Source organism: Vitis vinifera, chromosome 16 (genome assembly GCF_030704535.1).
Source record: "Vitis vinifera cultivar Pinot Noir 40024 chromosome 16, ASM3070453v1".
Taxonomy (NCBI): Eukaryota; Viridiplantae; Streptophyta; class Magnoliopsida; order Vitales; family Vitaceae; genus Vitis; species Vitis vinifera.
The window spans coordinates 20,133,029-20,146,550 of NC_081820.1; the positions used below are offsets into that span (position 1 = coordinate 20,133,029).

Sequence of the window (13,522 nt, forward strand, 5' to 3'; positions counted from 1 at the left end):
GGAAGAAACGTAGATACAGAAACACACAAAAAAACCAAGAAAGAAAAGAAAATAAAACAGGGGAAAAGAAAACAGTCGGTGGGTATTTTGAAGCCATATTGGGACATAAATGGGGGCAAAACCCATAACATCAAATTCAAAGGTAAACCTATATTCAGATTGCTTTCAGATGGAATCAAAGACATTAAAAGGAATATTAAAATAGCATAAACATGCAAGCAAACCAGTCTCAACTAATCAAATTGTGGCCCTTGCATCCACACCAAACGACAAGAATGAATCTTCAGAAAACTAAGAAGTCAGGAAAGATTGAAACTAAATGGTGATATAGCAAAAATCTGGAAACATACCTGCACGTTCTCCTCTCCAATTGCTTGGTTCCAGGCTGTTGCACCTTTTCCCGACTGAGAAATCTGCTCCCCAAACCTTTTTCCGTCTACCAATCTTCTCTCTCTCTATACATGTTCCAAGTCCCTCTCTTCTATGCCTCTCTTCCAGACGATCCTCTCATGCGCGCCCCCCTCTATGCGTGTCCTCCTTGAATTCTCCCTAAAAAAAATCCTTATATTCATATCAGCCTCTCAAACTCAATCTGCTCAAGAGAATCCACTTTCCTTTCTTCTATTTTCCTTCATTTTTAAAAAAATCAGAATGCTCCTCTCTTCTCATGCAGTATCTTCTCTTTCCATATGTATGCAGCCACATTAATTCCTTTTTTCTCGCAAAATATTTCTCTTACCTTTTTGAGTGCACATACCTTAGTGAGAGTTGAATAGCAGCCCCTATTCTTTTATCAAACAATGAAAAAATGAAAATAGAGAGAATAAAAACAAAAAGAGTTAGCAATCTTACAACCTATCAAAGATTAAAATAAAATAAAAATAAATAAAGTAAAACAAAATAATTGAATAAAATAGTCAATCCTATGCGGGCCATGCAAGTCATACAAAAAGTGAGTCTAAAAGTGCCTACTGGGCCAAGTGTGTCTAAATGGGCCTAGAGCAATGCCTAATGGGCCAAAGTAGACTACCTTAAAAGCTATCCTAAAAATGAATGAAAAACCTAAGTCTAGAATAGGGCTGCCAAGGGTCACAATGAGGAGTCAGATAATCCCTCAACCAAAGTCTCCGAGGTGACTCAGAAAAGGGTAAGTTATACGAGTAATAATGGGTCACTAAGGAGTTACTGTGGTGCACTGAAAACAAATTTAAAGACATGTGCTAAAGGGACAAAATTGAGGGTCTACACACGTGAGGCTCAATGGGCTAGCAACAGTCTAATATATGGATAAATGTGATAAAGTGTAAGGCTAACCGAAATTATGGCCACCCATCCTACGACCATTGTCTTAAATGTAATACTTCTTCAATTGATCCACATTAGTAGGGTCTGAGAACTGATCTCTATCCAGATATGTCAATCATATTTCCTCTCTAGGGTCAACTTTCTAATGACATGTGGTGTATTTCAAGTAAGTCGCTAGGGTCTCCTGGAATAGATGAATCTCCATGACCATAACTGGGCTAACATCATCCTCAAACATATCATCAACATAAGCAGGATGCCCCAACATAAATAAACTGAATCTCTTTTGAACTCTCAACGATGAAGATCTCAAGCATATTAAGAGAGTGAACTATCTTTGGTTAATATGTGCTAACCATCCCACTATCATCCAATACGTCCATCTATAACTCATCATGAAGAAAACCATGTCAATCAAATCTCCCATCTTAGAAAAACTAACATCCTTTATAAGAACTCTCATATGGTAAACTTTGACTCAGAATCCACTAAACTCATCATATGTATGATGTCACCCTCAACAATGTCATTGGCTAACTAGGTGGTGGGGGTGGGAGGCAGTGAATCACACGACATCTCATCTTAAATTGGATGCTATTTATCTCACTGTCCATCAATCCTCTAGCTCAAACCTACTAATGCTTCCTGAATAGAGTCATGGTGACTGTAAGTCGATCAACTGTATCATGCTGAGGATCCATACCTGACTACTTTGAAACCCTAATCAATCTATCTCCAACTCTAATATAAGAAGTCGAATTCGAAGCAAAAAAATAACACTCCTATAAGGTACAAAGGCACTAAAAGAGAAATGACATGAAGGAAGCTCAGAATAGGTGGAAACATACTAATCACAATGCAAAAAGGTGGTCCAACTGAAACTCAAACATGTACCAATCTCTTAGCACACCAAAATGAGACCATGAGGAGGATAATTGAACCCAATTGTGACCAAGGCAGCTCTGAAGGTCCACAGATACACCTACATGTAGGAATGAAATCTTAATTGGGTCTAAGCTAACCTTCAAGGTTGAGGTGGCTCTATAAGATAAAATGGGTGGGTTAAAGGATCCCTAGTAGAAGCGATCGTACCATCTAGCAATACGCAATCCTCTGCATGCTTCCAAGGAGACGGGGTGCTTCCATGCAAGGTGGTCATCACCTCCACACATGCACTTTCTCGCTTTCCTAGGGGGTTTTCCTAACAGTGAAGGCTCTCTCATATCTCAACACTCAGGGATAATCTAAAGTGCACGGTAAAGGATGTGGGTGCATCCAAAAAACTTAAGGTCTAACAGTGAGATAGTAAACATAGACAAGCAATCATATAATCATGTAGGAGTAAGAGTTGTCATACAATAAGCAATCATACCAAGTAGATAGGTATCATACAAACAAAGTCCTATCTAACATATGTGAGAGTGAATCTTGCTAAAGTGAGCAAGCAATAGAGTGATCATTCAAGGCAATCCAACATGTTAAGATAGCAAACAAAACAAGCAAGTAGATCGGATCACCTTGCCTAAAAAAAAAGGTACCATCTAATCGACTAATTAAATGTCACATTTTCCTTAACTAGTGTTCAAGCTTGATCCTCAAAATTCCCAATGGAGTCATCAATTTGTGGACCCATATTTTTAACATGCATTCCCACTTGTCGGCGAGACTCGCTTTTATATGGTGAAAAATTAGTTTTGGAAAAGTCGGAGTCACCACTTATTTTATTTTATTTTAAAAGGGAAAATAAAACAAGAAAGAAAACCCTAAAGAAGTGACTCCATAGTTTTTGGAAACATTTGTCTTCGAAAAACCCGAGTCTAAGTCCGGGTATCAGGTTACCTATTAAAAAGGTACCTCTAAAAGATAGCACCCCTCTAAGCCCTACAAAGGTCTCTACTGACTAAGTTGAGGGAAATAAGACAATTAATTGGTTGATTTTAGATACCTAGGTAGGCTAGGTGATTTTAAAAAATAGCATGCCAAACAATAAAACCAATCACAAATCATAAAGAAGATTTAGGGTGTGTACCTGGACTGCTTCTTAAGTGCTATTACAAGGCATCAATGGTTAGTTTGGAAAATAAGACACATAACATGTATTTTACCCTAATCTCTTAATCAAACTTGGCAAGCTAAACAAACAATCAAAGAGATATGTTGAATAGGTTGAGAATCGCATATGAAGCAATACATAATGATCATGTATAAAGCAATACATAATTTATGGAATTAAAATATGAAGGTAAGAAGCAGACCTGAATATTATAGGTAACTTGTAACGTGCTTCCACAAGACATGAGGGGTTAGATAATAAATAATAAAATAAATAAATCATAGCATGCTTATTATCTAATTAGCATGACAAAAATTATCAAAGTATACGAAATAATCAATTATCACATATATCTTGTATATAATTCCTAAAAAAATAGATAGATATGATTACAACAAGTAGTAAAGGTGGTAGCAAAGATGAGTTTTGAAAAAATGATTTTATGTGGGGGTTTCATCAATTCCCCAATTGATATATACAAATCTAGCCTAAAATTATCCATTTTATTTGGGACCACAAGCTTGGATTCATATTTTACTCAAAACCATAGTTTTTATTAAAAACTGAGAAAAATGCAAACCGGTCAAAACATGGTTGCATGTTATTTATATATATATATATATAATGAGATTTCGATTCTAAGAACTCTATATGAACTTTTGAAATGCATTTTAATGAGGAACATTTTGAGAAAAGGTTTCTTCTTAAAATGAAAGAAATCATTTACAAATGACAATACTCAAGGATCAAACATAGGCAACCCAAAGGAAAACAAAATCACAAAATAAAATTTTAGACAACCAAGCCGACTAAAGTGGTGAGAGTAGGGCCAAACTTCATGGGTTTCCAATGGCCTTAAAAAAAAATGATTTGACCAACAATCACTAAAGCAACAAACTAATGACTTCCAAATCAAACAAACTAACAAAAATATTAACCAAAACTAAAATCTAGAATTCAAGAAGCACATGAACTAAGATAAAAACCAATCAAGGATTAAAACCAAACTTAACGTATGGAGATAATAACATGGGATCAATCAAAGTAAATTAACTAAAATTCTAAAACCACTTCGAAATTAATATTCACGCATCAAAAATTAAATAAAAAGCTTTAACTTACCTTTTTCAATAATGCATGGGCCATTTTCCACCATTAAAAGTTCTAAGTCTTTTTTTTTTTTTTTTTTAATATTCATTCACCAATTTTAATATCCATTGCTTCTTCATGCAAATGCTTGCCTCCATGAAGCATCCTCCATGATCCAATATCCATAAAACAACTTCAAAATATCTTCACTCACCTTCTCACCTTTGTTCCAAATATCAATTATCACTTTGAAACAAAGTTAGATGACCCGAAATCAATGGTAAGCACAATAGGTTGTTTTGTACAAATTTGATTTACAAAAACCAGAGTCAGGGTGAGGATTCGGATGCAAGAATGGAAGAATGATCCAACTGGAAGCAATGCCTCATGATCTTGATGGCCTTTGATGGTTATTCATAATCGATCCTTCGTGATGATGGTGATTCCCTTCGATGAAGACGTCTGATGGTGAAGAGAATCTCTTTCAGAGGCGAATACATTAGCGGTGATGAAGATACAAATGAAAATTTGAACCTTCCATTCAGATGAAAATGCGCTGAAAACAAAGGTGTTGTATAGGTGCAATGCTCCAGAATCATGAACGAAGAAGTAGTGAAAGAAACCTCTTAATCAACGTGTAATGCTCTTGTGGTTCTCTTGAAGCTCCTAGAATCCTTGAACAAAGGTCTCGAGATTAATAAATGATCTGCTGATATTTTCCAAAATGACGCACTGTTGATGAATCCTCTGGCATAACGGATCTATGTTGGTGAAGCTGGTCCCCTGCTCTAACGCTGAATGTGGTAATCAAATGTCGATCTAGTGTTGCCGGAGATGAAGTCCATTTCTCCAAGAACGCTAAGAAATTTTTTCTATTCGATAATCTCTCTCTTTTCTCAACCTTCTTAGTCTCTCTCCAGAACTCTTTTTCGTTTGTTCCTATTTTCCCGCAACTAAAAGATTCCCTTTTGGAGGCTTCCTCCCTCTCAAAAACGCGTTTCATCGAATGCCTAATAGTTAGACAATGCATGAATATTCCTTTGCATGGCTTAAGGTGGTGTTCCTCATGTGTAAGAGTTCCAGTTTTAAACTGGTCAATTTTGAATCTCGCATTTGATCCTCACCGACATTGGAAATGCGAGCAGATTGTGGAGGTTTGGGTGGTAGTGTGTGTGATGTATGATGGTGGTGCATGTGGGTGTGAGTGAGATGATGAATGTGATGGAAATCTAGGTGCGTGTGAGGAAAAGGTGCATGTGAGATTGTGTGGCCATGTGTGCATGGCAATAAAAATTTGGTAGTGCGTGAAGATGGAGAGAGGTTGTCGATGGCGTGTTGGTTCCTCCAATTCTGATAGTGCATACACTCCAGAAAAATTCTGATTATAGTCCCTCTGAAAAATTCTAATCATTTTCCACTCTAAAACAGTTGTAATTGTCCTCCTCTCAAAAAATTCTTACCGTCGTCCACTAAAAAAAAAAAAAAAAATTCTGACCATCTTCCCCTGAAAAATTCTGATCATCCTTTCTTTGAAAAAAAAAATGATCATCTTCTCTTTAAATTTTGATCGTCCTTTTGTAGCCTACCTCGGAGCGTGTTGAAGACTGCCTAATAAATGCTGTCGTTTCAAGGATAGTCCCATGTGACAACTTGTTGTGAGAGATCCTGCCCAAATTGTGGTGCATGGTTGCCTCTTGCAACCATGATTGGTGGAGTCCAACTTCTCCAATGGTGTGTTGTGATGCTTTCGAATTGATGGTCCTTTTCCTTGGTGTGTGATGCAGATTGTGTGGTCCTGAGGGTGGCTGTGAAGAAACTCGTAATCACGTGTAAGAGAAGGTCCCTCTTATATTGCGTGATTGACTCCCTTAAGAAGTCTCATGGGCGAACTATGCTTCCTTCCAAGATGGACTCTCTTCTTTTTCAGGCTATTGCATGTCGATGCTTCTCCATGGAGAATGGTGTCTATATGAGGAGTCATGCAGTCCCTCCAGTAGTGGATTATGCGTAGGCTTTTTCTTCCTGAGTCGCCTTTGGCTATTGTTCTTAAAGAGAATACATACTTCTCCCCCAAAGCCCAATGGAAAAGTTGTCCTCTAGATTTCTGGTGTTGTTGCCCTTTTTTTTTTTCCTTTAAAACGTAACCTTATTTATTCTCTCTAAAAATGCTTCATGTTCCCTTATTCCAAAAAAATGCTTAACTTTTCTTATCCATGGCTTAAGCCTTGAAAATTCCACTAATGACATGATCTCCAAAAGAATTCCCCCCATCCGTGAATCCAATCTCCAATAATAGTCTCCCGTTTTTCCTTCCTTCTCCCAATATTCATATCTTCCTTACCAAAACAAATCCTCAGAACTTCAAACTTCCCAAAAACGCCTTCCAAGGAGATTCTCACTTTCCTTATCTAATGGTAAGTTTCATTGCAAAAGCATGAAATTTATTAAATTAAATAATTGAATGAATAAATAAATAAGTAAATAAATTAGAAAACTATAAAACAACAATAAATAAATAAGTTAATTAAAAAAATAAGAAAAATAATATAAAAAGGAAGATAACAAATAAAAATAAACATGTGATTGATAATAATAAAAATAGAAATAAAAATAAAAATAAAACTAAATAAATAAATAAAAACTGAGCCACACAAGCCATACAACCATGCAAGTCATACAAGTCACGCTAAAAATGTCTAATGGGTCAAGTGTGCCTAAATGGGCCTAATGAGTCTTAAAGGACCTAGGGGTGTCCAAATGGGTCTAAGGTGGTATTTAATGGGCCAAGTGTGCTTAAGTAACCTAGGTAAGTCTAATATGTCTTAATGGGCTTAGGTGGTTTAGGACAGTGTCTAAGTGACCTAAAGTGATCAGGACATTATCTAAGTGACCTAAACATGCCTAAGTGTGCTATCCTAAAAGTGCACCTAAAAGTTATTTGAAGTCTAAATTAGGGCTGCTAAGAGTTATAATGGGATTAGATAAATCCCTCAACCAAAGTCTCCAAGGTGGTGAAAAAAAAATAAATAATATGAATAACAATGGGTTACCAAGAAACTACTATGAAACACTAGAAGTGAACTTAAAAACATGTGCTAAATGGACAAAATGGAGGGTCTACAATCACTTTGGCTTGGACTAATCCACATTAATTTTTAACATCTCAATTCATGAAAGAATGCTCAATCCTCGTGTGGAGGAGGTGCTTCACCATCAAATGAGACCTACTATTTATAGGCACCATGGAAGTCTTTGATTCTTGATGATTTGTTACGAAGTCCAGAATATTCTATATACAAGCTAGGTATAATTTATATTTAGAGTTTACAAGAACTCATTAGAATTCTCTACACAACCCCTAAGACTCCTATCCCATTATGGAAATGTGTAAATGTTTCTACGTCCTTCCCAAAGTTTCCTACTTCCTAGATGTGACATTAGTCATTAGCAAAAATGAAGTAACAACAACAAAAGGTGGTAAAAGATAAACCCATATAACAAACGATACTAAATGTAATTACAACGAAATGTTGTTAAGATATACAATATAAGGATTACATTCCTACCTTGGTCTAAAAAAGCCAATTATGCGTTCAGAAGGTCCCATGCTCTAGTTTGAACACTGTTTCGAAACAGGGGAGTTTCACTTGGTAGCATTAATCAAACCATTTATTAGTCTCAGTTTTCAAGTCAAGGTCATAAATTCACTGCTTCGGTGGACATCTGGTGTAAATCTAACCAGAAGAGTAGGAAGACATTCATGTATTAGACTTGAAGGATGAGCTAATTAAGGATTAGTCGAGCTGAATTCAGTGTGCTGCTATTGCCAAAGGATCCTGGGAATGAGTCCTTAATGATACTGAGAATTTTCTGAATTCGCTGCCATAAGGCCCATAACTTTGTAATTAATGTGCTTTTGCCACTTGAATTTCCAAACAAGAAATTCTCTGTGTGATGCCCTATCAAATTTCCAAAAATAAAAAATAAAAAAATCTTATAATAATTAGAGATTTGAAAAAAATTAAAATAACCGGAAAAATATGAATTTAATTTGGAATTTTTGAAAAATAAAAAATAATTACTTTTAAATGTCCTTAATAAAATTATTTAAAAAAATATTATATAAAATCTATCTAATATCCTTGTTTTTTTTTTTTTTTCATTTTATCCATCTTTATCACTTTTTGTTTTCATGCTGACGTTATCTTGATTTATTTTTAAAACAATAAAATTTTTATTTTTGAATAAAAGTATTTTTTTAATTTTGTATTTAATATTTTATTAAATAGTACTTTGATACTATATCTTCTTCTAAATTGTGCTCCGTAATGGATTATTAAGTGATGGAATTAGTGGTCGCATCACAAGTTATTTAAACAATATTTATTATTTATACAATGATTGAATAAAAGGAACACTAAACTTCTAGACTAGAATTTAATGGCATCAAAAATTCCATTCTGGTGGTAGATAGTGGAACCTTGGAATGGATGGGAGTTCTTCTTTTCCGGGTAGTCATCCAAAGGTGCAAACACGTAAGGTTTATTGTTGAAAGACTGCTATGGGAGTTCTTACTACATGATTACCATCTGTCCATTCAATAGCTCCTGAGATGATAGGCACCTGAACTATTGGCGATCCAGTTATAATCACTTTGAATGATTTCTTCTCCCCAACATCTGAAAATGTTAGAACTGGTGGTTCCACAAGGACAGCAAAAGAAGGTGGCATTGTTATGTGTGAATGGTAAGTGGAGTTGGGTGACCCAACATTGGTTACAGTCCTGAGGTAGCTGGCCTGGACTGGCTCTCCATCTAGCAATGAGAGACCAAATGATGGATAGTTGAGATCCCATGCTTTCCCTGGTTCATTACTTGGACAAACGCTAGAGTCCCCAGTGATCATTCTTAGATGGGTTGTGTTGTAACCCTGTTTGCATAGGAAATCCACATAATCTGCTTCACTTGCATCAAAGACTAACCCAGGGTCCACTGCCTTCACTGGGTTGATGTGCCCAGACCCATAGGCAAATTCAGCGTCTTCATTCTTCCTTGGGTCCATGATTGTAGCTGTAGCCGTAGATTGTGAACAATTTCTCAACATATGGTGTTTTGGAAAAAGCTGGAGAGCAAGAATGAAAAGAAAAGAGAAGATCAGATAGAACTTTTAGTCACCTGTAGTCATGAGGGCAGACTTGATAGCAGCAGGAGACCATGTTGGGTGGGCGGCCTTGATATATGCTGCAGCACCAGTGACATGAGGGCAAGACATGGATGTGCCGGAGATGATGTAGTAGTCAACTTGCCTATCATCGAACACCCAGACTGAAGAGAGTCCACGGGGAGACCAGGCCGCAAGAATGTTTGAACCAGGGGCAGTTACATCAGGCTGTTTTTATACATTCAAAGATGTCAGTCTTATATCATCCTCTAAGGACAATGAAGCATAGAAACTATGTTGAAAGATGTATTCCCCTCAGTGGTAACGACCTGCTCCTAGCCATCCATACGGTATTAAAAAGCATTTACTTGATTAAGAGGAGCTTCTATATATAGTGTTAGAAACTTGTCCTCTTATATAGGTGGGATATTACAATCATTTCATGATAGCATTTGTAATGGCCCACTTCCAATAGCTCTTGTGAATATTTTCTGCTTTGTGCCCAATGGACCCTCATAGTTTCAAAACACATTTGCATCCTTAAGAGGAGTCTGTGCATATATATTGTCAAAAACTTTTTCAAATGAGATATCACAATATTGCTGCATACCTTGAGAATATCTGGACTAATAGGGTTAGGACCTCTTGAGGAGAAGGAGACAACTGTTGGAGCCATGACATCTGTCGTTGTCTCAGTAGAAAGAATAGTTGCAGTAGGATATCTGGAAAAAAAAATTCAAAACCCTCATTAGAACTACTCTGGAAGAGGTTTCTGAGAATTTATACCTTTGAAGAACCAAATTGGTCTGCAGTTATTTACTCTGTCGTTCTGATGTAGTCAATTAGCTTCAATCGGTCATCATAGCTGATCACCACTGCTGGTACAGGGAACGCAAAGGCTATTTCATCAAATGGTGAGGCCATTATGAGGCCTACAGCCTCAGCAGAAAAGGCACCCGAACTATCAGAGAGGATATTGCAGAGGACAACTGCTCCTCTGGTTTTGAGTGTGCTTAGAGTTCCTGGGAAGCAGATGCCTGCGATGTTTGGGCTCATAGCTGAGGTTATATTTGCTGCATCTCCCGAGTACACCAAGGGGAATGAAGTGCCATCCAGATGGAAATTATTGAGCGAAGTTCCCTTTATTTTCCCAGACATGAAGAGAAAGAAAAATGATTTGTTTCAGATAAGATTGATAAACTAGTGAATGGATTTGAATGAAGAAGGGCTTACAAGAATTGTTTGTCCATTGCCAAGCACCACTTTGGTAACAAAACTCCTGTCAATGGTGCTAGCAGCCACTGTTAAAGCCCAAGGGGCATAGTTTGAAATTTGTCTCCGATATGGCCCCTTATTTCCTGCAGAACAAGAGGTCAAAATTCCATTTTTCATGGCATGGAAAGACCCAATAGCCACTGGTTCCTTGTTGTATGCGGCTGGCATTTCAGAACCCAGGGAAATTGATAAAATGTCGACTCCATCGGCTATTGCATCATCAAAAGCAGCTAGAATGTCTGCAGGGCTGCAACCTCCTCCCCAGCATACTTTATACACGGCCAGCCTTGCATTTGGAACTCCGCCTCTTGCAATACCGCTGGCTATCCCGTAGTAGCTTGCGTTTTCCACTGCTCTCCCTGCTGCAGTTGAGGCAGTGTGACTCCCATGTCCCAATGTGTCCCTTGGTGATTTGGTATCACGGAGAGGGTCGGCCAAATTGTCAGTATCATAGAAGCGCGCTCCTATGATCTTGCTGTGAATTATATCTTCATCAGCTTTGAACCAGTAGGTTGATGAGAAATAAAAAACTTGAGAGAACAAGAGAGAGAGGTCACTTGTTGCAGGTGAAGTTATTTTCTGTCTGGCATATCCCTTTCCATTTTGCAGGTGGGGGACCAAATCCTTCATCCCTGAAACTCACGCTCTCCGGCCAAATTCCTGCATAATTGCATAAATGGATTATGATTTCTTTTCTGAAGATCATGTCATCAGTTTGTAGGATTAACTCAAGTCTTATTTTCAAGTTCACCTGTGTCTAGCATTCCAATGATAACATCTCCTTCATAAGACCCCATAGGGGGTTCTGGAAAGCTCATAAAATCCCATGATCTTGTAGTGTGAAGTTGCACTTTGGTGTTGGGAAACACTGAAACTACTCCCTCCATATCTAGAACTCAAAAGCAGTCAAATTAGTGAAAAACATAGACTAGATTTATTATGTTAGCTCGAGATCAATGGCCATTATACCAGCAATTCTTGCCACTTCTTCGTCTGATAGTCTGGCCACAAATCCGTTAAAGCTCCGTCCATAACTGTGAAGGAGCGATTCCTTTGCCAAAGATGAACTGGACTCAAGAAATTCAAATGTTTTACTAATTGCAGAATATGCATATAATCTATAGTAATGTAAAGACACTGTGTTCTTGGTTTAAGATGAACCCATTCTTTCTTTCTTATAACTATTATGACTGACCTGCCAAGGACCTCTACTAGCATGTTGTGGTGTGTCGAAGCAACTGATGCATCTCCCTTTGGAAGATCTCCCATGTACACAACATGAGCCTGAAACAAATACAGTGATAGTATTGTAATTCTTGAAACTAAAAGCTAAAAGGGATCGAATATGAAGAGTTATGAAGAGGTGTAAGCATTTGACCTTTCTCTGCTGTTCATAACCATGGCAGTTCAGCACCAACGCTGCAAGAAAGAAAGGGTAGAGAAGAGAGATCAGCTGTCTACCCTTGGCCATGGTGTTTAGTTTGTAAGTTGCAGGCAGGTTATGCCAAATGATAGGAACTCTAAGGTCATTTATATGCATGAATACCGATCTGGCCTATGTATTTCTTATGGATGAGAGTTGGCCTAAGCCGGCTATCATAATTACCTCGTCCTTGGATTTTCTCTGTTGGGAAACATGCCTAGCACAACCCCTTGAATGGGTTTGGGTGTGGTTGTCGTAATAATCGGCTCGTTTTTCTCTGTTTCCTCCTTGTGAAGCTGTCTGCTGTTACATTGCTTTGGAGACTTCACCTGTTTCTACAAGGTGGAAGAGGAGACCAACCAGGTGGACCAGGCCGGATTTGAGTCAGTGAGTGGAAATTAACTTGGCTAAGATTTATCTGAAGTACCTTGATCAAACTATATATTTTCCCTATCACCAGCAATGTAACAAAGTCAATCAGTAGTATTTTGGACAAATTAATATCATTGTGGTTCAGAAACTAGAAGCAAGAACAGAAGTAAAAGTGTGTTGTCAGTTGCCATGCGGTATTGGATCATATATGCAGATAAAGTCATATGTTGGGTAATAGTTTAGCCTTGATGTTCAACTACATGTATTGATTAATTTCTAGTTGGAACCCACCAATTGTGAGAATTGATAACAATTTTTACTAAAATGATATTTTATTTCATTCAAGTCATTAATAAATATATAACATTCTTTATTTAGAATAATTAAATATACTTGGATTATAATTTTATATATCCAAGTAATTTCAACTTGCTCCTTTTGAAGTAGAATCACTTTTTGTAATATCCCGCAAGTACCTAAGCGTTCATTTCATTACTTCCCAATACTACTTCCAACCTAAATTTAACATAAATCTACTCACAACTCCACTATATTGGCAATGTATACTCATGTTGGCGACACATGGTGGCACATCTACATGCTCAGAAAAAGAGGATGACTAAACATGAGATTGAAGAGATAAAGATGCAAAACATGGCGTAGTAAATTCAGAGATCTTCTTTATCTCTTCAATCTCATGTTTAGTCATCCTCTTTTTCTGAGCATGTAGATGTGCCACCATGTGTCGCCAACATGAGCGATGTTTTGAATAATCTAAATAGCTTTCTGTCATAACGCAATTAATTGCACATCAAACCCAAACAATACTAGCATAGCCAAACCCT

The 13,522-nt window shown here is 37.3% G+C and overlaps 1 protein-coding gene across 1 annotated transcript; it reads right to left on the reverse strand.

Annotated features, from left to right (window-relative positions):
- Positions 1 to 8,989: 8,989 nt before the first annotated feature.
- Positions 8,990 to 12,415, reverse strand: LOC100267263 (cucumisin). The gene is made up of 10 exons (XM_010664243.2): positions 12,261 to 12,415; positions 12,078 to 12,166; positions 11,852 to 11,949; positions 11,634 to 11,771; positions 11,440 to 11,542; positions 10,841 to 11,357; positions 10,428 to 10,747; positions 10,218 to 10,329; positions 9,622 to 9,835; positions 8,990 to 9,516 (listed from the first exon to the last, which is right to left on the reverse strand). Exons 1-10 carry the CDS (start codon positions 12,351 to 12,353, stop codon positions 8,990 to 8,992), a joined length of 2,211 nt encoding a protein of 736 aa, XP_010662545.1. The 5' UTR covers positions 12,354 to 12,415.
- Between the last annotated feature and the right edge of the window lie 1,107 nt (positions 12,416 to 13,522).